Raw genomic sequence first — 27,610 nt, 5'->3', positions numbered from 1 at the left:
ACGCTGTGTTGTCACGCCGGCGAAGGGAGGGTGCTTAAGGCTGGGGCTCCTGGACGGGGACCCGAGGTTTGGTTTTGTTATGCTTTCTCCCAAATTTAAGGGATCTGGGGACAGTTCTGGAAGGTTTGACTCCGTGGGTTGTGACCCCTTCGAGAGGCACTGCACACCATCCACCTCCGTGCACCCCAGCACCTTCCAAAGCTCTAATTTGGCTCCTCTGCTCCCCATTCCCTCTCGGGGGTAGCAGGAGCGCAGCAGGAGCCCCATTGCAGCCCCACGGTTACACTAGAGGCCAGGAGAGCAGCCCTGGGTCTCAGTTGCTTTTGCTGGCTCATGCACCACACAGGAGGTCAGAGCTCCAAGCGACATACTTGAGCTTCAGTCACTTTTCTAGGCTCCAAACTGTAGTGACTGAGCAAAAAAGCAAACATACAAAACACAGGTAAAACAGGGCATCTGACAACCCTTTATTTTATAAGAACGTCCAGCTTTGCCATCAGCTCCTTGCAGCAGGGAGCACAGAGCAGGATTCATCACGGTACAGCAGCACACTGATGTTAACTCCAAAAGAGCAAGGGTATCTCTACTCATCTCCCACACTCCCAGGACATATTCCTCAGGCTCACAGCTGTGCCAGCAGTATCAAGACCATGATCTTCACTGTGAGAAAAGAAGTCCCAGAAGAATTTACATAAATTAAATAGATCTGAGGCTGTCCTTAGAAAAGGAAGTCTATTCTGTTTCAGACTTTTGGGAAACCACCTTCGTCCAAAAGTTGCTTTGAGTCTTGGAGGAGTCCTTAAGGACATCATGCCACCCTGGGAGGCAGCAAAACTTCAGCAGGTGGCAATGAGTAGACTGGACTATCTTGAGGAATCCTGCCTTGTGGTCCTGAGGTAATCCTGTATGCATCTAGCAAGAGATTCATTCTTTGGGAAGGTTGCCTGCTTCAGACATGAGTCCAGGTACAAAGGGAAGGACCTGAAAGAGAGTGTTGCAGCCATAAGATCTGTGACATTCCCTCACCACAGTCTTACTATACTAGAAAGTTCACTCCTCCTGCACTGCATAAAGCCCCCAATTCTCACCCCAGCCTTTACTCTCCCATTTTGCCATAACAAAACAAGGCTTTAGCTCTGTGTCTGCTCTTTTGTAGAGCATCTCAGACGACAGAGGGGCAAAGCTCCTCAAGTTTTAAACTGAGACATGGGAGGTTTAGGTTGGATATTAGGAGGAAGTTCTTCACTCAGAGGGTGATGGCGCAACGGAACAGGTTGCCCAAGGAGGCTGTGGATGCCCCATCCCTGGAGGCATTCAAGGCCAGGCTGGATGTGGCTCTGGGCAGCCTGGTCTGGTGGTTGGCAACCCTGCACACAGCAGGGGGGTTGAAACTTGATGGTCTTTGTGGTCCTTTTCAACCCAGGCCATTCTATGATTCTTTGATTCATTCAAACTGCAGGTGCAGGCTAGGCAGAGCTGAGTTAAACTGTTCACTGTTTAGAACACAGGCTGCACTGTCAGAGCTCTTGTGTGTGGCCTCTTGACATCCCACATGCCCTACTACACACCTTCCTTGCCTTTCCTGCTGCCCATCTTCCCCAGCATGGCTCTCCAAGTACTTCTGCCAGTAATCAGCAGCCTCTTGTTTTCGGTTCAGTTTCCACAGGACTTGCACCAGGTAGAAGGCAGCAGTGGTGTCATCTACAAGACACCATGATGGATTCAGACATTAGCAGGTAAAGATCAGGCCCCCCGTACTGCTGCAGTGCTGCAAAAGAAGCTTAGCTACCAGATGCAGGAACATGAGGACAGCTGGTGCAACAGGGGAGGAGACTGTCTATGTCATAGGCTCTAATTATAACCCTGCGGCTGGCAGCCAGGATGGAAGCCAAGACAGATGGCATCAGGCCTGCAGCACAGCCAACCACTCCTCTGTTTGGACATGAGTTGGGGTTTTCCTAGCATACACATCTGCAGTCCCAGCGCACAGCACTGGCTGGGAAGGAACCTCAGTCAGGTCTGGGACCACCAGTTTTGGCAGATCCTGCTAAGACTCAGACCCCTACAGCATCTCAGCACTGCTGGAACACTGAGCAGCAGAGTTTGCAGAGATCACCCCAGAGCACTCATAGCACACTGCTCTGCACCCTTCTCCCTTAAAGGCCTCCACACTCAGCCTCTGGGCTGCCAGGTGTAGACAGGCACCTTCCCTGGATGAAGCAAGACTCTATCTATCCAGCTATTTCATTGTAGAAAAGCAAACCTTCTTGAGAAGAAGCTGACTGTACTGGGAGTGGGAAGGAAAATCTGAAAACTTTCAGGCTGCCTTAGGGCAGTAGTCATGATCAGTGTTCTGATGCATTCATCAAGCAATAGTTAGTAGTTCACCAAACTCACCAAGCTTCAGAGGAGCACCTCAAATATGTAACATGCTAGTAGCCCTTGGTATTTGAGCAAGCATGACCTAAATCATGATGTCTTTCTGCTGAAGTCATTAAAGCAGTACAGGAAAAAAAAAAAAAAAAAAAAAAAAAAGTGAAAATTCTCTGTTCCTCATGAAAAAGAGCCTCTTACCTGGTGAGGTCTGCAAGCCATGCTGAAAATCCAGCAAGGCTTCCTTGTGCCTCTCCTGCTCCAAAAACAGTATCCCTCGCCCAATCAGAGAAAGCAACCTGATCTTCTGGAGAACCTTCACTTCTGGCAGGAGACTCTCTGTCACATAAAGTCACAGGTTAGTGGTAAAGACGTGTGAGATCTGCTTGGGCTGCTCATCTTCCAGCTCCCCTTCTGCACAAACAGCGGCAGAGCCAAGACTGCTGCCAGGCTGGGAAAGGCCAGGAGGCAGCAAAGGGTAAGACCAAAGAACATCAGGAGCTTGGTATGTTACATGCCTACAGTGTAACAGTAACCACAGCAGTAGCTTGGCCTTTGCCTGCTCATCTGCAAATCTCACACAAATCTTTCCTCTGAAATCCAGTACCGAGAAGTTTCACAATTCATTTAACTGTCACCTTTGTGAAAGAGAAGAAAGCAGAGCAAGGCCAAATTCTGCTCCAACGAAACCAGCCAGTCCTTTCAGTGTGGCACAGAGCTCAGCACACTACAACAAACACCTCCTGCCAAAGGTGGCACTGGAGATGCAACCTTCTTTTACATGCCCCCGCCAAGCATACAGATGCAGACAACCAGACACAGATCCCACACAGCGCCTACCTGCTGGTTCAACCACACAGTGCCCTACCTGCTGGTTCAATACCACGCCCACAAGGCTGAAATCGCAAGAGGTCGTTGAGGCACCTGCAAAGTGGTAGAACAGAACTTCAGTGCCATGCGTGGACTAGAAAGTGAGATGTAAGCTGTTACACCAGCCCCATGCTGATCTGTGCTCTGCTCAAACCAGTCATTACAGCCTGCTAGAGCGGCTGTCTCTCACAACACGACATTGTTACCTGCTGAATTGCATTATGGCCTCCTTGCCTTTGCCAAGCTTAGTCCATGCCCAGCCCTGGTGCAGGTAAGCAGCCGCTCTCCACATGAGGCAGAACAGACTCTCTCTCTTCTGAGACAGGAGCCCACCAGCCAGCCCAGTCTCCAGTGATGCGCGCTCTGGCTGTTCCAGCTTCTCCTCAACTCGTACTATCTGTGGGATTAGGTGAGTTGTCCTGCTGATGACCTCATCACACACTGTTAATGAATCCTGATGCCTTCCATCCTGCTCCAAGGCAGATGCTGCTTCCAGGAACACCTCAGGGATCCTAGGCAGAGGTGAGCCACTATCTAGGGGAACCTGGTGAGCAAAAGTGATGGCAGTGCTAAGATATAGCCAAGCAAAAGAACCATGTTTACTGGAAACCCAGAGCTGCTGCCCAGCAAAGCTTAGACCCATCCCCACAGCCACTGGAGCCTGTTGCAGGAAGCAGAAGGTGTTGCGCAACAATAGCTCAGCAGTCAAGAAGGCAAAGCCCTACTTCTAAAGCAAAGGGTATCCAAAACCAGGCCAACAGCTGCTCCCTACAAGACGGAGCTGTTACTCCAGACAGCAGTGGCAAGCAGTCTCTTGTGCAAATCCAAAAACAGACAGGCCAGAGTCACCAAATCCCAGTTCATTTCCTCCATATTTCAGGTTAGACACTGGAGCCTGGAGTCAAGCTGTGAAGTCTGGGCCAAGGCTTCATCTGCCAAGTCACCAAGATACCTGCCTGTTGCTGCAGTCCCTCCTGCAGCAGAGCCAGAAAATCCAGGTAGTGTTCCACTGCATCAGCCACCCTGAAGAAAGAGGACAAGTGTTGGAAAACAGGGTGAGCCCGAGAAGTGCCAGCAGCCAGGTTTAACCTGAACTGCCAGCCTGCAGGTGCTCCCTGCACTGTACTCACTCTAGTTACAATACCTACAACTTTAGCAGAGCTACAACAGCAGTACTGGACTTCCAGGAACACAAAAAAGAAGAAAAAAAACCCACCACAGATCCCAAACAAGTAGCATGTTGCAAGCAGACTACAAGCTGCTGTTACCTCCCATCCTGGAGACACCTTTGTGCCAACAGGTATTTCACTTCAGAGGGGTGGTGATGGCGAAGGAGAGAAGCTAACATTGGTGTGTTGACAAGGAGATCTGCTTGGATTAGGAAGTATGGACTAGTGGAAGTAGCTGATGGAGAGTTTTTTTCCAGAGCCTGCAAAACAGGAACAAAATATATTATCAGCACAATCCTGGTCAAGTCCCAAACAGCTGCAATCACTTCTTATTTCTGGCATCTGCAGATGTACCCAGAAAGTAGAAGTAATACATCCTGTGCACAAATCATTATCATTCACTACATCACAGCCACTTTCAGGAAAAGGAAGATCACAGCGAGACAGGCAGATTCATACATTCCACACAACATTAGGAGATATATAAGACCATTCACCCAGAGAACATGTGCCCCAACTTTTCAGTTCACACTGCTCTGACTTGTCTGAAACAGAATCTCCCATTGCAGCCACAGACCTGGTTAGACCAGATCTGGGATCATTAGTAATAAGAGACTGCTCTCCACGACTGTGTTTGTATGTGATGCATTTCAAACAGCTGAAGAGCCAAGCTCAGTGTTTATGGCTGTGACCTGCTCCTCCTAGGATGATCAAGTTTGCTATGACTGACTAATGTACACCTACAGCCACCATCTGCCTTATAAGGCCTCTTTACTAGACAATTAAGAGACTGATACTCTCTGACACCAAAAAATAGCCTCTTCTCAAGCAACCGAAAATCTGAACTAGGACTCAGAGATCTTGCCACATCCAACAGCTGGGTGCCAACAGCAGGAACTCCTGACCAAGCTGGGCTCCTTCCTGCCCACTGATGAATCCAAAGAAGCAGTTGCTGAAGGTACTGGATTTCTACTTTAGAAACCCCCTCAGAAAGCAGAAGCATGCTTGAAGGTCAATGCAGGCTCTGTGAGACCAAAAAAAAAAAAAAATAAGCCAGCAGGACTACAGGAAACACATACCTCATAGAGTAGAGATAGGGCCTGCAGCTCTGCATCTGTCTCCCCCAGCTCCTGGTACACCGCTGCAGTGTGAGACAGGGCAGGATGGCACTGGAAGTCTACCTGGAGGGCCCGCTTCAGGTGCTGAAGTGCTATCTGAGGCTTGCCCTAGGAAGGTGGGAAGAGGTGTTTGCTGCAAGGACATCTTATTGATATCTTTACAGTTCTGCTTTGTTTCTCTAATGATCCCCCCTAAGCAAAGGCAGTTTACACTCATATAAGTTAGCCCAGCAGCTCATCAAACCCCCTTCCGCACTGCCAGCCTCCCTCACAGAACTCCTTCCATCCCCACCAGGCAGCATATTCATATCAGTTGTTCACAGCACTTCAGACTCCCTCCCTGGAACCATTATTCTGAGTTTATCTTTCCACGTCAATCTTTCACACTCAGACAAAAGCCTTGCCTGTATTTTGAGGCTGCCAAGGAGGCTGGAATAACAAGGGAAAATTCTGCTTGAAACCCTGACTTCTTGTAGCAGACTAGGACCACGCAGAAGCAGCATGGACATTAGCATATTTCCCCAGCTTGCTCTGGGCTGCTTTCCCTTTTCTCTTCAACAGGGGGGAGGTGAGGCTTGGCCATTACCATTCTCTGAGCACAGCAGCCAAGGCAGACGTAGATCTGGGCCAGCACCCTCGTGGAGCAGAATCCTCCTGCAGCCTCCTGGAGAAGGCAAAGGGTAGTGGGGAGGTTCCCTGCCTCCAGCTCTTGCAACCCTAGGACAGATCCAATATCTCAGCTCTGCAGCTTCCCTTCCCATTTTGCCTTTCCATCAAGCAAGCACATGTAGACACCTTCCTCATTTATCCCTTGCTTACAGATCTACTCCCACAAAAGAAGCAATCCTATGGGTCCAGCTGTGCTGGATTCTGGGTTGCATCAAAACAGGAGTGGCCAACAGGGAAAGGAAGTCCCTTTCTGCTCTGCCCTTGTGAGACACCATCTGCAGTATTGCATCCAGGTCTGAGGCATCCAGCACAAGGATGCAGACCTGTTGGAACAGGTTCAGAGAAGGCCACAAGGATGATCAGATAGCTGAAGCACATCTCCTGTAGTGAAGACAGACAGAGCTGGGATTGTTCAGCCTGGAGAAGGCTCACTGTGGCCTTCCAGTACCTAAATGGGGCCTGCAGGAAAGATGGAGGAAGGCATTTTTCCCAGATCATAGTGATAGGAGAAGTATTAATGGCTTTAAACTAAAGCAAGGTAGATGTAAATTAGACATTAGGAGGAAATTCTTTACTCAGACAATAGTGAGGCACAGGAACAGGTTGCTTAGAGAAGCCCAGGAGTGTCCAAGGTGAGTGGAGCTATAGACAACCTGGTGGAAGGTGTCCCTGCCTACAGCAAGGAGGTTGGAAGTGAGTAATCTTTAGGGTTCCTTCCAACCCATACCATTCTATAAATTCTGCTCTATAAAATTAAATAATTATCTGCTGAAATACGAGATGACAAGGTTGCACAATAGCTTTGCATGTCTCTCACAGCATTGTAATCAGAAGGAACAATACACTCACAAAAAGTCAGGCAACTAAAGACAAACAAAATAAAGCCCCCTGTCAGCCTTCTATTTTATACAATGTCACTGTGAATCCCATACACCAAGCTAAGCCACAAGGCAGGTTGAAGAAGAGGGAGTCTTAGCTGGAAGAAAAATCAGAGAAACACCAGATACCAAGCTTAGGCCTAAAGACTGAGTCCAGGCTCTTTTCTGAAGAGAAAAGCCCAATGGCTGGCATGCTTAGGAAGAGCAACCAAAACAACAGCAGCAGGTGGGTGAGAGGAGGGTGTGCTGGGACAAATGAGCAGGGGAGGGAGTGACAAGGGTGACCACCTCCTTCACACAAACCTTGCAAGAAGGCAGCTGCAGTGCACAGGGTCCCCTTCAAGTCCTCAGCGCTCTGTACAAGGGTAACGGAGGCCTCCTCAGCAGGTGCTCTCCATGCCTTGAGAAGGGTGAGGAGCTCATTTTTCTCTCCACTACACGGAGCTCTCCCTGGATCCTGTGAACATACAGAGGAGAGAAGGCAGGGAATGCTGAGGAGAAATAGGAAAAACAGACCCCAGGGTAATGGGAAACAGAACACCAATTAAACCCTTCCCAGTGATCTATGCAGGGGAGCATTCCACCCCCTCACTTTAACTACAATCCACTCACACTGTGATTGCTGCCTGACCCTAGGCAGCACCTCTCCACATCAGCGTGAGGTGTAGCCAAAGGGACTCCCAGCAAGGCAGGTCTGAGTGCTGTCTGAAAGCATCTGCCCCTCCTTATCAGCAAGAAGGGTTCTTTGCCTTGCTCTGTAGAGACTGCAAGTCCATCAGCAGCCTCCATCATGTGCCTGGTGCCCCAGGATCTCTGGGATCCATTAACACATTTGGGACTGTTTTCAGTGAACTGGGATGCCAGGTAAAAACAGAGGTGACTGGGAAAAAGTGTTTCAGATCTGCAAATGCTATGAAAACATATGCAGAGTAGACTTTCTGACAAACACAGAATTTGTGTCAGCTCTGCATCCTTTAGCAAACTGGCAAGTATTTATTTTAGACTGTACAAATATAGGTACAGCACACACTGATGACTTAGAAACTCACAGTGACAGCAAGAAAGTGAAATACAAGCCCAGGCTAAACGGGGCTCCTGGCAGCAGCAAACAAGTCAGACGCTTCCCTTTGAGGTAGAGCACACAAACTGGCTAATGCCCACCCACAGGTGCCTTGGCTGCAAATGACGTGACTCGCCCAAAAAAGCTTCAAGTGCCAGCTGCAGAGCAAAGCAGGCTACAGGAGTTGCAGGAGGCAAGGTGTAACCTGTGTAAGAAATCCCCAAGGCTAAGAGAAGGTGGCTAATTCACACTTCGGAGCTGTAGGAGTAGCACAACATGCAAACACTCTGGCACACAGCAGTGCAGGAGCTGCTCAGCATGCATCCGTGCTCAGATACCTCAGCACTGCTCAGGAGTCGGAAGAGGTCAGTGATGCTCTGCAGGCAGCTATCTGCCAGCCACCATGCTGCCTGCAAGGCCCCCAGACGGTGCAAAGGTGCCTGTAGTTCCTCAACAGTTACTTCCTGCAGCACCTTCTGCCACAGCTCTTCTGTGCTAAGGTCCTGTCCAGAGGTTCCACAAGCCTCCAGAACTGGAAAAAAAGATAAGCCAGAAATCAAAACTAAACCAAAATATCTCACCAAAAAGCAACCATGAGACAACAGGCCAATACTCTGTAAAAGCCACCTTTCCAACAGGCAGAGAAACGCTGATACAAGTGTGGTCTCCTTGGCAGTAAGGGATAGAATGGACTTAACAAGGCTTGCCCAGGCTACAGAAGCAGCACAGGAAGCAAACTCTGACAGTGGAGCTAATGGCTTCACACAAAAGAGACACTACACAGTTCAGAGCTACGGCTACAGCTTTACTGAGCTCTCCTGATATTTTATATCCTGATATTACTATTTGTCCAAGAGCAAACGTGCTAACACTGCAGATTTCTCTCCAAATTTCTCTTGCAGCATTTTTTAGTAAGCCTTCTTTGATCCCACCATACCATATTAAAAACACTAGTTTGCTAAAGTCACTAAAACTTTGCTAAAGAAATGGCATCTTATGTAGTAAAAACTCTCCGTTCCCTTAAATTTTTCTGTTTTGCTGCAGGCAAGACAGCCACACAGCTGCACATCATCCACAGCCACGTGCAGCTGTACCTCCTCCATTCCTGGCAGAGCCAGTCTTCCTTGTTCAAAGATCCTTCTCTTCTGGCCAATTATGGTACATCACTAAAGCACCGAAACAGTTTTCCTTACCCCTGCAGAGCCCTTGGCGTATTCCTTCTGCTTCTCCTTTGATGGCACAGTCAGACGTTCCCATGACAAAGAGCAGCGAGTTGTAGAGGACAGTAAGCTCCAGAGGCATCGTAGGGAGGGCAGGTGGCAAGCCTATAATCAAACCCAACAAGACACTGATCTTCCTCTTCACGGCTTTAAAAAGCCCTACAACCGCCCATGCTTTGTGACAAGTTTCCTGTCATTTATTTTGTTGTTATGGTGTGAATCTATAACTTGAGGATTGCACAAACTAGAGTGACAGCAGATGCTCCCCACCTCTCCAGGTGCCAGCAATGATTCAGCCATCTGCTCCTCTGGTATCCAGATACTGCAGCGTTCCAGGCCTTATCTTACAGCACTTCCAAAAGACCACCAAAAACCTGCCCCCTTCCAGTACTGATCTATTATCTTGAACATAGACAGATCTCCTGCACTGTCTCTCCCCAGGTACCTCCACAGAGCAACTTGTTCTGCTCCTCAAATCCTCCTCTCAAATGAGAGTACATTGCTCTCTCATCAGATTCTCTCTGTAGCCCACTTGCAGCAAGGAATCAGAGAATCATCTGAGTTAGAAGGGAGCATTAAAAGTCACCTAGTCCAGTTCTGCAGTGATCAGGAACAACTGATACAGGCTAGTTAGTTTAGCAATAGGGACCAGTATATTAGTGTAAGGACCAATAGATCAGAGCTTAGCAAAAGGAACCAGTGAATGCTAATTCTAAAACTTTCCATTTCAACTTTGCCTGGTGTGTGAACAGCCTTATTTTCTCTTAGTTTTGCTTCTCAGGAAGCACTAGAGTCATAATACAACACTTATTTTTGCATTTTACCAGGTGCAAGGATGTTTTCCTCGAATTTCATTTATATTGTTTTGGAAGTTGCTTGTTATAGTCTAACAAGCAATGGGAATTTGCCAAGTTGTGGAAAAACAGCTAAAGGTCAGCCAGAAGTCTTAGTGATTAAGCTGATGGTGGAAAAATGGGGATAAACTACCACCCTAAATACAACTGCGCATGCCCAGAGGGACATTAGCATATATTAATGACTTCTTGGAAAAGAATGAATATGTATGTAAGGGTACTGCATATGTATGTCTTATTTGTTTAAATGTAGAACCTGAACTCTGAGAGAGAAGACTTGTCAAGTTGCCCAGTGCGTATCATAAGGAATAAAGGAATGCTACTTTCTAACACCACATTGGAGTTAAGAGTTTTCTTCTCAGATTTTGGATGACACACCCACAGCTCCATCAGGTGCTCAGAGCCCCTCCAGCTTGACTATGAACATCTCCAGGGATGGGGCATCCACCACCTCTCTGGGCAACCCATTCCAGTGCTTCACTACCCTGACTGTAAAAAAACCTTTTTTGTTATATCCAGTCTAAACCACCTTTCTTTTAATTCGAAAGCACTTCCCTTGTCCTGCTTAAGTCTGTCTCCTCCTTTCTCACAGCCCCCTGGTTAGATACTGACAGGCTGCTCTGAGGTCTCCCCAGAGCCTTCTCTCCCCAAAGCTGAACAGCCGCAGCTCTTCCTCAGCATGGCACGATGACAAGCTGTTCCTCTCCTGCAGTCACTCTTCGCCAAGGAAAGGCCTCCTCTTATTTTCCAGACGTACCTAAACTCGGTTGCGCTCCCCAAGGAGCTCAGACAAAGGCCGGGGCTGAGCCTTAATACCTTAATGGACTGAGCTCAGTTTCAAGGCAGCACAGAATGCATCACCCTCCTCCCTTCAGCTCACCCCAATCGGCGGAATTCTCAGGGAAGCAGCCTGGGAACACCGGTGCCCTGCACGGCCCGGCTCTGGGTCTGCAGCAGGCGGCAGATCGCAGCAGGGCCGCCACTCACCCCGCATCCGCAGCAGCAGCTCCCCGAAGGCGCCTCGCAGCTGCCGCGCCGCCGCCGCCGCTCCTCCGTGCGCCGAGCACCGCGCTGCCTGCAACGGACACGTTGACCAGCCGGCCTCACACCGGGGCCGAGCCTCGTGGGGACAACCCGTGCCGAGGCCGCGGGGAGGGACAGGGGGACGAGGGGAGTGCCTCACCCGCCATCGGCCGGCCAGGGCCTCGCACTCGGCCGCCCACGCCTGCAGGCAGCCCTGCTCCGGAGCCGCCCCGCACCGCTGCCGCTTCATGGCCGCCGCCACCCGCGCGCCGCAGTCCTCCCGCCTTCCCGCTCTCCTCTCATTGGCCGCTGCCCCCTTTGCCCTCGCCGCCATTGGTCGGGAGAGAGCAGTCGCCACGGCGACAGCTGAGGGCGAACAGCGGAAGGGACGACGGCGGGCGAGGAGGCCCAAACCGCGACGCCCCGCGGCCGGCGGAGGAGACAGCTACAGCCTGGGCTTCCCCGTCGAATCACAGAGGCGTTCGAGCTGGAAGGGACCTTTAAAGGTCATCTGGTCCAACTCTCCTGCAAAGAACAGGGTCACCTCATTGTGGCCTTCCAATACTTCAAGGTAGCATACAAATAGGAGGGGGAACAGCTGTTTATGAGGGTGGATAGTGATAGGACAAGGGGGAATGGTCTTAAACTGAGCCAGGGGAGGCTTAGGTGAGATATTAGGAGGAAGTTCTTCACTCAGAGGGTGGTGACACACCGGAACAGGTTGCCCGAGGAGGTTGTGGATGCTGCATCCCTGGAGGCATTCAAGGCCAGGCTGGATGTGGTCTGGATGTGGTTCTGGGCAGCCTGGTCTGGTGGTTGCAACCCTGTACAGTGCAGGGGTTTGAATCAAGGTGATCTTTGTGGCCCTTTTCAACCCAGGCCATTCTATGATTCTATGGTCTGCATCTCAGTCAGAGCTCAGATCCTGGCCCAGTCAGAATGTCTCTGTATAGCACTGCTTTGCTAGTTTCCACAGAGCCTGGTGCTGTTGAATTGTGCCACCAAGAGACCAGATCATGTGCAGGAGTGATGGCCTGCTTTAACCCCGCCTTTCTCCCAACGACATCCAACCCAAATAGCTACGGGAAGAACGTGGGACCTGGTGAGGTGGTGGGCAGGAGGGAGGGAAGGAAAGGGCAGGATGCTGCTGCTCCCATCTGCATGCTTCAGCTCCACGAGAGAAGCAGCCAGCTGTGGTGACAATCTGAATGGGAGAGTGCACAGCAGAGCCTTCTCCCCCAGCATGCCAGGTTTCCTCTTCTTGGACCAGCATGCCCCTTCCACCACATGCTCTTTGGAATTTTAAATGAGCAAGCACAGCCACGTTTGTTCCACCACCAGCAGCATGTCATGATTCTGAAGTCATCAAGCTTTGAACAAATATGAACTCTTATCCCCAAAACACTCAGAAGAACAGCAGCCAAATGATTAGCTCAAAGGCCATTAGGGAAGGCCAGTAAAGACTAGACACATGAATGAAAGAAAATAAGAGCATCTCCAGCCCTTGGAAAACTTATCTTGACTCTAAATTCTTTGGTGTAGTAGCCAGTCTCCCTTGGCAGAGCAGTCAGTATAAGGCCAGTCTTCTGTCCTTGGCATCACTGCATTGACAATCACATACTTGCAGTTTCATTACTGCAAGTAATAAATTCAGGTGACGTGAGTTGAAGCTACATCCTTGTACCTCTATAAGAGGAGTCAGGGAATGAGGCTGCAGTATTTCTGGAGAGTAGACTGAGACATGAGTAGGCATAATGATTTGTCAGGAGCTCTCAAGGGAGCTTCAGCTTTTAACCCAGGCTCAAATCTATTAAAATATGTGCCCAAAACAAAGTCCTAATTTATACTCTGCAATGGGGACTACCACTGTCCAGTTATTTTCTGGTGAGATGTATGAGTTTTTACAGAGCTGCAGCTCTGTTCTCTCTGCTCTGCCCCAGCCTCCCAAGCCACGAGCCTCCTGTTCCAGCAGATCCAAAGAGCTGCCACAACCTTGCAGGCAAGGGGATGAGGAAAGGATACTGCACATACACAACAGGCATGGGAAGGTTTGGCAGCATGATGGCACCTGCTGAAAGAGGAGCTAGTCCAAGAGGTGGGAGAGAACAAAGCCCAGGGGCCTGGGTTGCAGCAATGGGAGCGTCGCAGGCCAGCATCACAGCATTAGTGACCTTAAGGGCTTCTGCCAACACAAACACATCCAGGCAGCAAGCTCCTGACTGGGTTATATGGTTACAAGACATATGGGGGCTCCAGTCTCGGAGGCTAGTAACACATTATCTAACATCATGTTAAATAAAAATTCACTGGTTAGTTGCTAATTCCATCCCTTCCCTTCTTTCCAAACAAAAGCACTCTCATTCCTGGCATTACCCCAAAATACCTGAAAACTTTTTGGCCACCAAGGAGTCACAGTATATAGTCAATAACCTATCTAAATGATGATGAAACTGCTTAAGCCTATCTGATTGTGAGCTGTAATGTTTCTCTGCAGCTCCCAGCCACATGCTACTGCCCCTTTCCCTGCACCAGCACTGCTGTGCATGCAACCAAGTTGCAGTGACCCAGTCAAGGCAGTTTTGTCAGATACAAACCAGTCCCTGCTTTTGTCAGGTGAAATTAAGCAGGACAGGACCACAGAGGTGGAGAAATACAAAGCTGAAATGAAAGAGCAGAGGCAGTAGGACAGAAGCTGGCCAAGCAATGAAAGTCCAAAATTAGAGCAATGTAAGCCTCCCTGGAATTCCCTCTGACACCTGAGCAAGCACTACCACCCAGGTTGGGCAAGAAACAAAACTAAACCTGTCCTGAAAGGATGTTTTCCACAGCTACTGGGCACTTGGGACATGACAATAAGAACTCAAACAATCACTGAGATGGCTAGACACTTTCCCCAGGGCCTTCCAGAACAGAGTTGAGGAAGAAACAGAAGTTACACAGGCAGATTTTCTCAGACTGAGCAAAGAATTCAAGCAGGAGCAGTTAGAATGCATGAGTCAAAAAACTAAGCAGGGACCAGAACAAAAATTGAAGGAAGGACCTCAGACAGGCAGTCCTCAGCTCCTTCCAAAGAGGAAAGACATGAAAAGCATTTCATAGCACCACAGTGATATAGGGCAGTAAGGAATCCCAGCTCCTATCAACAGTGCAGGGAGAGTTTAGCTGGAATCCAGCCAGGCACCATGGTCACCATCTTCCACCTCTGCCCATACAGATATACATCTGATAGAACAAACTCAAAAGTGGGTTTGAGACAGCTTGCTTGCAGCTCAAAGCCACGAGCAGAAAAGTAAGATCAAGAGGGTGACAAGCACCCAGTACTGAATCACATGTCATCCTCCACAATGCCTAGGGTGCCATCAAGGTGACAGAAACTTCCCCTAGCACATACATGGATATCAGTGGGCTAGGCCACCATGCAGGAGTTGCCACCTGCTCACAAATCTCAAGCAGCTGTTCTCAGCTCTCACCAAGGTCAATCCTGCAGTTAGCTTCGTGAGACTCCCCTTTCCTCCTAACAAGATCCAACACAGGGGTGACTCAAATGCTCTGTCACTGCATCCTGCTAGCAACTAACTGTTCCCAATCTACCAAGCATGTGCTCAGGAGGAGACCAAGAGCCCCGGCTGCTATACCCCTGAATATGTAGGCAAAGCACGCAAAGGCCATAAGTGGAATTTCCCAGTCGTGGACACAATTTACCCTGCCATAATATTCCCAAAAAACTAGGCCTGCTTCAGGCTGTCCAAGACAGCCCAGTCTGCTCTACTCTGCCCTTAGTACTGTTTAGGAACATGAGGAAAACAGGAGTGAGTATAGAACAGGAGAGGCCTCATTAAGAGCAATGAACTAGCCTGATAGGAGGACAGGTGCAACCAAGACCCTGGGAACCATCTGCTAACATAATTATGTGCACTCTGTTTCCAGCATGAAAACTGAGCATGCAGAGAGAAGTGGTGGCTGTAGGACCCAGCTGAAGGGCAGAGTTATAGTAGCCTTTCCTCTCTATCCCTCCTTAGCAGACCCCTTCAAGTGAGTCAGTGTCTCTGCACAGGCAAGATGATGCTCTCCAGGCACATTGCAGACCACTGCAGCCTACCAGCTGCACAGTTGGGGCAGTTGTTGGGAATGCAGTAGCAAGACATCCTGCTGTTGTTTCTGCAGAGAAGCACCTCAGGACTCTTGCTTCTTGGCTTCCTCCTGTTGCTAACAAATGCACGAGAGTTCCAACCTCAATTGCTGAGAAGCATGCTCCCTGCAGAGCATCACGATGAACAGGGAACAGCTGGCACTGGTCCTTTTGCACAACACTGAGGCAGGGAGCTAGGGATAATCCCAAACTGCTGTCGGCAGGCACTCATTGCTGATGGCTGTTTTACCCCTCCCGGCGCTAGGGAATCAGGGAGATGACCACAGCCTTGGCCAACGAGCAAGTCAGGCTCCCCAGATCTTGGTGCTACCTGAGCTGAAGCTGGCTGAACCAGGTGCTAACGGCACAGTCCACACGCATCACCAGGGAGATCCCCAGCAGGAGGCAGATGCTGCTCACCATGAAGCCCAGAGACTCAAAGAGGAACCTGGAGGCACAACAGATGCAATAAGGTATCATGCTACCCACACTCCCAGCAGATTGTTTTTCCTGACAGTGAGGGACTGGTAGCATCACCAATCCTAAAACCTGGATTATGTTCATTCCTTAGCAGTGGATGCTGCTTGCAGTCTGGAACCCAGGCACGCCTTTGGTTCCTTGCTGGTTTCAAGGCCATTCAGGAAGACACTCAAGTGGGACTTGGGAACCCTCAGAGGTCAAGAACACCCCACATGCTTACTATCCCAAAGGTTTGCATCTCATTTGTAGTCTGGTAGTCAGAGAATCTTTGGCTCTCTGCCCTGAATATTCTTAGCTTGCAGGTGGGCTCTGGGCATCCTTAAAAATCAAGATAAGGAAAAACTACAACGCTCTAGTCTGAGTCCAGCTTCTGAACCTGAAGCACGAATTAGTGAAGAACAATCCTACAGCCTCTACTAGTGATATAAGATCAATCACATGGTCACTTCCAGCATTACTGGCTCTGAACTATAGCCAAGACTTCAGCAATATGAGCTGTCACCCAGCATCAGAGCAACTCCTGGGACTTACTTTGGGGCAAAGACCTTCCAGACCATGAGGTGCCTCCTGAGGATCACAGCTGCACACACACAGGCCAGAAGCTGTTGGTGAGACCAGGAAAACAAAGTTACAAGTGACATTCTTCTGGGCAACAGGTTCATACCTGAAAGCGATACTAAACTGCAGACCTGAGAGGCCAGTACATCAGAAATAAGCATCCCAAAGAGGACTCCCTCCCATAACAAATCAGGAAAGACAAACAACTTGTGGTGTGCTGTTGGCCTTCTCAAAGCAAACAGTAAATTGCACAGATTAAGAAGAGGATTTCTGCATCTCCTTCTCCACGTCCACATTTCAACCCCAGGCCTGTCTCTGACCCATTTGAGTCCCATCTCATGTCAAAGTGCCCCCATGATTCTCACAGCACAGTTTTATTCTCAGTTATCCATCCCAATCTCAGACCATACCTGTGCCCCAAGGACAAAGAGGTACTTCAGCCCCAGCTGCAGCAGAGCAGTGGAGAACTTCTCTGGGGACTCCCGCAGCCTCATCTCCATCATGTGTTCATCCACCGTCTGCAGCTCCTCCTGAGACTCCCTCTTGGACTTCTTCTTCTGTGAGCTGGGCATCTCACACACAAAGGGCCAAAGCAGGAGCAGAGGGCAGCCAACTACCTCGAGGACAAAGGCACACGAAGTTACCAGAAGCCCAGTAGATGAGGAGCAGTCTAGGCTCTGCCATCATGCCCTGGATGCGGCAGGAAGCATATACTCCAGCTCCAGCTTGCTGGTCAGGCACAACTGCATGGAGGCAGCAAGCCACTGGCAGCTCTGCAGCCCCAGAAGGGGACAGTGAGGATGCTGCTGTTCAGTTGGTGCCGGAGCCTTCCTCACCTCGTGCTCAACCTGCAGGCCTCCAGACAAGGCAAAGCTATGTCTGCTCAGGCTCAACGGCCCAGGAAGAAATTGATTTACCTGCAAAGAGGATATGGGAGGCAAACGTGTTGGCGCCCACCAGGACAGCAGGAACGAGGTTTGTACTGTGGTCAAGGTGAAAGCCCACAAAGGCTGCATTCCAGTGGATGGCCGGGAAGACGGGCTGATGGCCCGTGGAATAGAAGAACTGTGAAGCAGCAAGGAGCCATGAGATGACTGCAAACCAGGGCACTGAAAAAGACTCTGAGAGAGAGAAAGATATTAGTATCAAAGAACAAGATAGTCCAAAGAAACCCACAGGGTTTTCTTTCATGTTCCCCTCCCATTCACTCTTCTCAGACAGAAACTAGTCAGGATGCCAGTATGTGGCCAGGTGCTCCCTCTGCTGCCCACCCTGCTCCTAGACTCTGTCAGCAACAGAGCGCTTAATAGCTGCATCCACTTCTGGAAAGAAGCATTAGGGTAGGCTCCCACACTGCCTCCACACTGCATGCATCTCTCTTCTATTAGAGAATTTAAGCAGCTCTAAATAAGCTAGAAGGATCCTACAAGGAGGATCTGTGTACTGCCATTCCCCAGGAGCAAAAACTGGGCTCTGCCTCTCTCACTGGAAATAGGATGAGGCTGCAGTCTCACGAGGGTAACACTCAGGTTGCACATCCAAAAGATGTTCCACTGAACCCTGACTCACCGGTGTCTCCTGCGAGGCTTCTGGCACGTGTGTGGATGTGCAGCAGCACAAAGGCCTCCAGGAAGAGGAGTAGGAAGGCAAGACTGAGCCTCTCAGTGTGCAGGAGCATCAAGAGGAAGCCCAGGAGGGTAAGTGCTATGACCAGGGCAGCCGAGTACACACTGCCTAGCCCATAGGCTGCGACTGTGGCCCTGCAGGTGCGCCGTTCCAGGCGACTCTTCTCAGACTCCTGCATCCTCTTGTAGATCTGAGGGATGACCTGGAGCAAGTCGACTTTGGAGCTGGGAATCCCCTGGTAGGGAGTGACAATGGATCCTGCAGATTCCCGTGAGTCCTTGGCAAACACTGTCATGGGATGGCACAGCAAGAGCAGCAACCCAATAGACGCTAACCCATAGACAGCCCATGGAAAGGCAATGACTGCCACTTGCACCAGCTCCTGCAGCTTGCCTAGAGAGTCCTCAGCACTGGAAGCAACAGCCCAGTAGCAGGCAATGCAAAGGACCACCAGTGGGAAACCCCAGCGCACAAAGAGCACAACGGGGTCTGAGCTGTTCAGATTGCCGTAGTGTCGCAACCAGCTCCGCACTGCATACACCAGCCCAGCCAGCAAGGCCACACATAAGAGGTAGAAGAGGTTCTTGGCCCGTGTGTTTCTCAGGCTGGCAAGAGGTGGAAGGAAAACAGAAGGCCGACACTGAGGGATTTCTTCACGGCACTGGTGGAAGAAACCAGAGAGCCGCAGGCAAACCAGAAGCACAGCCACAAGGCATAGCAGGTGCCAGCTCTCTTTTCGGTAAGAGGAAAAGCCAAGAGGCTGTTGTTTGTGGCCTTCTGGCACAGTCAGGCGACCATCCCAGTGGAGCTTTCCTATCAGCAACATCACCAATGAGGCCAACAGGAATGGGGCAACTTGGGCCTCAGCTACCACAAAGCTATCAGAGAACATAGCTCCACAGCGGAAAAGGAGAATGCCCATGGGGAAGGCCAGCCCCAGCCACACTCGCAGTCTTTGCCTCAGACCAGAGCTGGCCAAGAGTGGTTGGCTGCCCAACAAACGGGCTCTCTTGGGATGCCAGCCCCACCATTGCCAGAAAAAGCCCAGCAGAGATGCTGCAGCTGCCGAAGACAACAGCAGGAGAAGATCCAGCTCCTCCTGGATGAACACACAGGCTAGCCCATACAGAACAGCTGTCACCAGCCCCCAAAGCAGGGGATACAGGAGGCAACTACGATAGAAAGAGTCTGACAATGTGGCTAGCTCTGAGGCCACATAGCAGAGCAAGCAGGAAGCAGCAATGAGGGTGCAACCTCCCACCATACGCAGAGGATGAAAGCGGGCCCAGGACTGGGTGCACACAGCCCGTGCCTGCCGCAGATAGAGCTGGAAGCGGCTGATGAGGCTTCTGAGCTTGGACTCCAATTCCGGAGACACCAGCATTGCCCTCTGCACCTGGGCCAAGAGCTGAATGTGCTCCTCTACAGCGCTGGAGAAAAGCTCCTGCAGGTGCTGGAGCTGCTCTGCTGGCAGGTCCTGAGCCACCAGCGAGTAGGAGTGCAAGAAGCGGTCCACCTGCAACAGGAGAGAGGAGACAGCATCAGAAAGGAGTGCTGGAAAAGAAATTCGCTACCATCTTTCTCACACAACCCCTTTGGAGTGCAAGCAGTCTCAAACTGCCAGCCGTTCTGAGGACAACCACATTTTAAGATGCGTCATATGGACTGGTCACTCAGATGCAGGAAAACTGTATCTCTCTGCCAAAGCAACATCCCTCTGAAATAACATATCTGTCCTGACAACAGCACTGACACCTTTAGGCACCCAGTTCTTCAACCGTTAACACTACACATTATTAAAAGTTCATATGTAGAGTCTTCAGTAACCACAAGGTAAACGTCCCCCCAGAAGTTCAAGTCATCACCAGCTATTACTCTGAACCCAGTGCCAACTTTCATCTTGTGTTGTTTTTTTTCCATGACAACAGACATCAAATTAAACAGCTTACAGTGGATCATATCAAACTGTTCACTCTTTTGGACAGGTACATTAAGCCACTGCACTAAGGAGAGCTCCTTCTGCCTTTTACTTCAAGATCACAGGAATAGAGCTAGCTATGACCCCAAAGTTGCAACAAAAGTCTTAAGAGGGCATTAACAACTCAGGGCACCTGTGCGAACATTCACTGCTCCACAGTGCAGATCAGCCCAATTCCAAAAATATACTGATAGGTTCATATGGCTTCCAGTCACCACAGAGCACAGGAAGAACCAGTCTGCTCCTGTCCTTGAATGGTAAACACATGCACTAGCTCTCTCCCAGGCCTGCATGACCTCCTTGGAATGCCAGTGCTTCTTCAAAACAGTGTGATCAAGCCAGAAACAGACAACTAGCTGCAAAGATTTAAGAGACAGCTCTAGATATGGCTAATTCCTCACACATGATGAATATTCTCAAGGGCTAACGGACAGTAAAGTGTACTATCATCTCTAAATGACAAAGAACACTGCTCCTGTATAAATAGGCAGCTGACACTGAACACTTCTGCCTTCCCATTAGCAATAACATCCTCTCCAGCTCTTCGCCGATATGCAGCAATGGTGTCTAGGCCACATAGCCCTGGCTGTTTCCCGGTATCTGGGCCAAAAAAGGACCAGGACCTTCAGTTTGCCTTCTTCCTTGAGAACCACAGGACTACACCAGAGCACTGACTGTGGACTTCAGGAGTTAATGTAAGGCTTGCAGTGTGCTTCTAGCAATACAGAATCCCTCAGAGGCAGCCAGGCTCTTAGCTGAGACACATGCCTTGTAATACGTGTGACAAAATGTGTTCTGCAAAGTGCCAAGTGCTTCACACACAATCCCCATGTCTTCTATATGAGCTCATGTCCTAGCACACGGCCTGTCCCACTCCTTGGCCTTTTTTTAATAGCTGTAATGGCACATGCCATAAAATATAGGCTCATTCACGTTTTGTCATTCACTTGTTGAGGTTCTGCATTCTCTTGCACTTAGTGTAAACTGTTCCTTCTCTGTTCCAATTTATTATCAATTACTACAAGGTGTTTCTTTCATTTTGTACTTCTCACTACCATTTTCCTCCTGCCACTGATCTAGGACAGTGTTATAGCTAGCCCTGTTTCTTCTCCAAAACTAAAGAAACATTAAAACACCTGCATGTACTCTTCAATCTCTATTAAGGAAACTTGCCTCTAGTCATCTTCAGCCTCAAGGAAACAACTTTCCCATCAGCTTCTCCAAGTAACCAAACCCACCTCTAACCACCTTATCCTAAAGCAGGTAACACTTCCAGGCCAGTATTTTTCTACAGCACAGCACTCATTCCCAGGTACTAAACAAGCGCTTCCCATTAATACTTGGAATATGATTCTGTCTTTTACTGGAACAAACACGGCAAGCAGGTAACTCACAAAGTTCTCTATGAAGATAACACCACATCACTACCTCACCTACACCAAGCAGAACAGGTATGTGCCTAAGAAAACTTTCTTTCTCTCCTCTAGTTTAGCAGTGAGGCCTGCCACAAATGCAGTGCTATCAACCCAGCGTGCGAACAACTGCCAAAGCACCCGGCTGAAAGCAGCTCCCAAGAAGCTGAATGCAGTGAATTCCCAACATGACCAAGAACTAGGATCACACAGCTAACCCCTGGCACTACCACAGGACTGCCAGCAAGTCTTTCCCTGCCGTACCTGCTTGGCATTGATGTGATAAACCAAGAGCTGCTGCAAAGCTTCAGACACAGTGTCACCATCCCCGGAGAACAGCTCGGCCATCACTTCCCCGATGTTACTGTAGGGAATGGGCACACCCAGCAGCAGGGCCATAGTGGGCACCAAGTTCACCTGGGGAATGGCCTCAGGTTCCTGAAGGAGAGGAATCGGACATTTGTGAAGGACTCAGCACAACACAGACTTTCAGCTGGGAGAGGGGATGATGGCAAAGCACCTGTTGAGCAGATACTGGGAAAGACAAAGGTTAAAACACAGGGGGAAGCTCAGTCCTGCCGAAGGCAGATGACACAAGATGCCTGCAGGTCCCTGGGTCTGGCTCACTGTCTAACAGCTCATCTGACCCTACACAAAGACTCCTCGCAGTTGGAGTTGAATACCAGCCCCCCCATACAGGTCATGGCTCTGCCTCCAAAGCTGAAGGTACATGTCATTCCTGCAGACCTTTTCAGAAGGCCTGTGGGAAGCTGCCTGCCCTGTCATGTATGTCTGCTGCAAACTAAATGGTAAAGATGTACTGCAGAAGTGAAATAGTTCAACAGAATCTGTTTTCACTCCTCTTGCAATCACATTTTTCTCAAACGAACTTGTCTTACTAAATATACCAAATTGTGTTTGATGCAACCTGATATTAATTAAATCCAGGTATTTTTAACTTCAGTTATTTGCATTATTTGTCAGGTTTTCCACCATTCTCTGAGGAAAAGTGATAGACTCCCTGTCCCTCTCAATCTAAACGATCCCAATTGAGCTGTATTCTCTACACCCCACAGTTTGCCCCAGATGCCACCTCAGGCAGTAGCAACTAAGGATCTGCTTCTTACCTCGGGAGGGTCGGTGCCGAACAGAGGTGTTTTACTGTACACAAACAGTGCAGCATTCACTTCCCTCTGGCTGTCACCACCATGGTCTCCAGTCTCTGTCATGCCATGGTCTCCAGCCACAAGAAGGAGAGTGTCATTCCCCAAGTGATCCACCAAGGACCTGTCACCACATATAAGGAAAGTCATCAACCCCAGGAGCACAGGTGGGAGAGGAGATATCCATCCCTTCCGAGCTTGATCATGTGAGAGAGCTGAAGCTCACCAAAGGACCTAAGCAAAACTAGGTGCTGACACAGAGCTGTACCAACTAAACCAGGGACTGCAACAACAGACGCTTCAAAAATGAACTAAAAAGTCAGAGTGCTGAAATAGGGTGGATTAATGTTGTTTAAATCTCCCGTGAGTGTTCCTCAAGGCCTTTGGATATCTCTAAAAATAATGCAATTCAAAAGGAATGTTCCCAGTTTCAGGCTAATCCCAGGAGGGTCTTATCTACTGCATCACACTGCGTGAGCAAACTCCTACTTCTGAGGAAAAAAGATCTGGGATTTGTCTCTGAAGGATGCAGTAAGTACAAGACAATGCATCTGCACTCTCACATGCAGAAAGGCAAATTAATTCCTCCTTGTAGCAGCAAAAATGAAATCAATCCTGATAATCGACAGCCATAGCATTTTAGCTTCAGGCGCGGCTGTGTAAGCAGAATTTCTGGATTCCGTTCTGCCCAAACACACAACTCGTATGCAGTAAATTCACACAGCCTGTGCAGTACACTCAGCATTCCCTCGCCAAGGTTCTCCAAATGTTTCTCAAACATTAACTAGGTCTCAGTGACGATCTCTATTTTTAACATGCAGAAAGTGAGGTTTCACCACCTGATGGTTTGGTTGAGAACTAAGGATCCAAGATTTGAAGACAGCTTCAGCTCAGAAATCAAACCCTGTTCTTTGCCACTCCTTCACAAACATCCACACAGATGAGACTGCCCAATAGCTGGGGTCTCAGCTGCTACTGGTCATATGCATTCTCCATGGTAACAGGATTTCTGTGTCCATAAATCCCCTGGTAAGACCTCCTAGTTTGGCTGAAAGCAGGAACCAGTTGGCCATCCCCTACCACTGCAATCATCACCTCAGCATCTCATTCATCTGGGTAAGCTTCTTGGCCATTTCAGGATGGTCAGGTCCATGTTTGTGCCCACAGTGGTCCACACCAAGGAAGTGAGCAATCAGCAAGTCCCACTCACCACTGTTCACTGCAAAACAAGAAAACTCCTATCACACGGTAGCCTAGGATTCAGAATGTGCTCTACTCCCAGATCCCTGTCAGAGCTGTCTGGCTGCTTTGGAAACTACTGCTTTTTCCCCTCTTTCCAAACAAAGGGGATGCTCAGGAAAAGGAAAATCCAGAAATCCAGTTCTTCCCTGAAGATATTTCAGGTTAGACTCATCCATGTGCCTCTCTGCATCCCATGTGGAACATGGGCCCAGCATACCAATGCTGTCCCCAGCAAGGGACATACTCCTCCCCTCTGCTCCAGGGTCTCAGTACATGAAAATCAACACATTTGCAGTTAAATGACAAACTAAATGACAAATTAAAAGACAATACCCATCATTAGGGGAACTTCCTCACCTTCACCTTAAAAGACCACCGCAACTTTGACTTATCTACATTTATATACAAAGCAAAGAACATTTCCCCTAACCTAAGTCTCAGAAAGGAGTCTGAAATCACATAACATTCACAAATCAATCTCACGCTTCAACTTCTCCTTGAGACTGGGAGCAGCAATGTGCTCTCACCTTCCACAGGATAGCAGGACCTCTGAGTTTGTCCTAAAGCACCGCCAGGCAGAGAAATAAAGAAAGAGGAAACAGCTGCTCCTCTCGGCTGTGTATTGCTAGGACAGACAGTCAAAACTGCAGCCCAGTCCTATCAATCAGCCCTACCTCCCAAATGGAGAAAAAGTATTTAGAGAAACAGTTTATCAGTCCTCAAAGCTGGCTTATCTGAGGAAATCCAGCTACAGCGCTCTAATCCCTGGGCAGCAAACATGAGTGGGTGCCACTGCCCAATGCTATCATGGAAAAATTCTTGAGCCCTACCCCAATCTTGCAGTAGGAACCCTGTATAACATAAGAGTTAGATCAGTCTTCAGAGAAGAACTGCTTACCAGTTGGATAAAGATACTGCAAGATCCCGTTGTCCACAGTGTGAAGATCCTTCACATTGAAAGAAGGGAAAAAATAAGAGCGGAAGAACTTCTTTGGGAAGAGTCCTTCCCAAGTATCATCACCCATGAAGACCACTCTTCTTCCTGAGGCAGAAAATGAATTAGTGAGAGCAGGAAGCCCATTTGAGTCAAGCCATTGCACACACTAGTACAAGCCTGGGAAGATCCAGGTCAGCACTGGCTCCTCTGAAACCCATAATAAAAGAGACTGAGACTTTAAGTCACCATCTGGTTGCAAGTGAGTTTGAATCAAGGGAGGGGTCTACCCCCTCTCTAAGCCTCCAAGTGCCCACAGCTCCCAGTACAGCAGCACAACCTCATTCCTTATCATTAACCTCTGCCCTATCACCTTAGTAGAAAGATGCATAGACTAAACAGGCCAGAAAGTAGACAGTCGTCCATTTGTATGACTGTAGTACTGAGCAGACAGAGCAGCACCAAGGGCTGCACAATCCAACTGTAAGACACAAGGCAATAGATGGCTACTGACAGCAGATGATCAAAAGCTGAGCACTAGGCTCCAACTTGAAACATAACTGTGGGGCTTTTATACGTAGAAAAGGCAAGAGCATGGATGCTTACCACTGCCCACACTTTGCCTGCCCTTGCCATATCTGCAACCAGCCACACCTCTGTGTTTTCAGAGTGTCTCCATCCTGGCAGCAAAAACCACCTCCCCCATAGCTAATGCTGTGCCACAAGGTCTACCAGTGCTTTTGCACTCTGATGACTGTCTGCATTTGCCTGCCTTGCTTGCACGGGAAGCTGACAACCCAGAAACATTGCCTCATTCCAAGCAAAAGCACAAATGGCATTTGTGGCACTTGAGCCCTTAAAAAAATCTTTCTAAGTAACACAAGACAGCATCACACCATCCTCTCTCTGCTCCATCATCCCATCCTAACAAGAAACTCTTTACTGCCTCACTAGGCATATTTAGGTAACATCAAACTATACATAAAATGTGGTAACAGATGCAGGCAAGTGCACTACCTGTGTGCACAGGTTCTCATACCACACGTGGCCCTAGCTCCACCCTCATCAGGTGTCTCACCTAACTGCCAACTGACTTGCAGTGCCCTTGGCTTGTCAGAGCCACTCCTGGCAGTGACCTTGCGACAGCCACCACTAGTACAGCCACTTTCACGTGTTTCTCACCATCTTTGAATAAATCCTAAGCCAGATCCCCGCTTAGGATAGAGAAGATAGAACAAGATAGAGAAACCCCAACTGCATAACAGCTTCAGCCAAGTCTGGGGTAGGGTGAAAGAATTAGCTGACAGGCAGGAGGTGTGCTAAACAGTTCCCTTGACACAGAGAGAAGAATAAAGGTCCCTCGTGAGCACTAACAGGTGCCTTCTACATGCCCTTCCATGACTGGACACCACACGTACCATTCTGCACCAGCTGTGCCAGCAGGTTGTCCTCCTGGATCGCATAGGTAGCAAAGTTACTGCCCACATCAATGAAAGTGGGCAGTGACCCAGTGGTGAGGCCCTTGATGCGCTGCATGGTGGCAGTGGGGGGATCAGCTACGAAGCGGTAGAGGCGGGCATGGTGGGGTTGAGAGGTTGCCAGGTGGTGCAGAAAACTCAGCTTATTCTCATAGGGCAATGGGTTGACCTTGGCTGGGTTAAACAAGGCAAATTCAAAACGGAGTGCATCGATGATAACAAGCACGATCTTGGGAAAGCGCTGGGGCAACCAACAGGAGCCTGGGGGAAGGCTCTGCTTGTCCCACGGTGGTGGTGCAAGTGGGTCTGAGCAGGAACTGCTGTTGGCAAGCTCAATACGGGTGAGCAGGAAGCCACTCATGAAGAGCCCAATACCAGAGAAGAAGAGAAAGCAGACCCAGGCCAGGAAAAGCAGCACTGGCCACCGCTGCATCCTATGGGGAAAGACAGATAAGCTCAGTCCCCACGGCTCTACCTGAGCCAGGTGACGCACCCCTGCCAGTACCCATCCCTGGTCAGTGTTCTGCACACCAGCACTTCTGTCCCCAGCTCTCCTCATAGCCACCAGCCACTGCCCCATGACTTTGTCCCACACCAGCCAGTACCACACCTGGTACCACCTCCCCTGCAGAGTAACCCCTTGTACCCTCCTGCCCTGCTGCAGCTGATCCCCTCCCATTTTCAGCTCCCCTTGCACTTTTCAGCCACTCTACCAAAATCCCCAGGCACCACAGAGTAACCCAATCCCCAGCCAGCCCCTCACACCTAAGCCTCTACCTTACCCCCCAGCACTTCTCTAGCACCCTGTCCTCCTGCCCGACAACACACAGCCACTTTCATAACCCCTAGCCTGCTGCCTAAACCCCAACACCTCACACACATCCCAAACCCACACCGTGCCACCCTCACATTCCCCAAACCTCTCCTTTACCCCAGACCAACCACCGCTCCCTCTGCCATTGCCCAGTACTCTGGCTCCTCCCGCACTCCAACATTCTTCTCCGTTCCTCCCATTCCCCTCCCGACCTCCCTCTGCATCTCGACCTCCCTCACAGCTCCCCCATCCCTCACCATCCACCATCCCTCACCCACCGCGGCCCCTTCCGTCTCCTCATAGTCCCGTCGCTACCATGCACAACCCTAGCACTCCCGCCCGGACACTCTCCCGCCGCCACGACCTCCACCGTGCGGCTCCAGCTGTTCTCAGCCTCTCTCATTCCCCCTCCCCACATCCCTCCCAGCCCCACCGCACCCCACTCGACTCACCTGCGGCCGCCGCGGCCCGGCCTGAGCCGCCCCGGAAGCGCCGGCAGCCCGAGAGCGCCGACGTGCGGCGGCGGCGGATGTGACAGCGCCCCCTGGCGGCCATGTGAAAT

The 27,610-nt window shown here is 49.8% G+C and overlaps 2 protein-coding genes across 2 annotated transcripts; both read right to left on the bottom strand.

The window, feature by feature from the left end:
- Positions 1-863: 863 nt before the first annotated feature.
- On the bottom strand, positions 864-11,484 carry FANCG (FA complementation group G; the record flags this gene model as incomplete). The annotated part of the gene is made up of 14 exons (XM_079548905.1): positions 864-981; positions 1,569-1,701; positions 2,575-2,712; positions 3,242-3,297; positions 3,450-3,787; positions 4,200-4,266; positions 4,512-4,672; positions 5,492-5,638; positions 6,117-6,247; positions 7,381-7,534; positions 8,476-8,669; positions 9,331-9,462; positions 11,199-11,286; positions 11,395-11,484. The coding sequence occupies 14 exons, from the start codon at positions 11,482-11,484 to the stop codon at positions 864-866; spliced, it is 1,947 nt and encodes a 648-aa protein (XP_079405031.1).
- A 4,206-nt stretch (positions 11,485-15,690) lies between these two features.
- Positions 15,691-26,667, bottom strand: PIGO (phosphatidylinositol glycan anchor biosynthesis class O; the record flags this gene model as incomplete). The annotated part of the gene is made up of 10 exons (XM_079548904.1): positions 15,691-15,811; positions 16,375-16,445; positions 16,812-17,014; positions 17,319-17,522; positions 17,971-19,543; positions 21,682-21,855; positions 22,545-22,704; positions 23,676-23,799; positions 24,721-24,864; positions 26,175-26,667. The coding sequence occupies 10 exons, from the start codon at positions 26,665-26,667 to the stop codon at positions 15,691-15,693; spliced, it is 3,267 nt and encodes a 1,088-aa protein (XP_079405030.1).
- Between the last annotated feature and the right edge of the window lie 943 nt (positions 26,668-27,610).

This window comes from Tetrao urogallus (assembly GCF_951394365.1).
Source record: "Tetrao urogallus genome assembly, chromosome: Z".
Classification (NCBI taxonomy): Eukaryota; Metazoa; Chordata; class Aves; order Galliformes; family Phasianidae; genus Tetrao; species Tetrao urogallus.
This window is presented reverse-complemented; position numbering and strand designations above follow the sequence as displayed.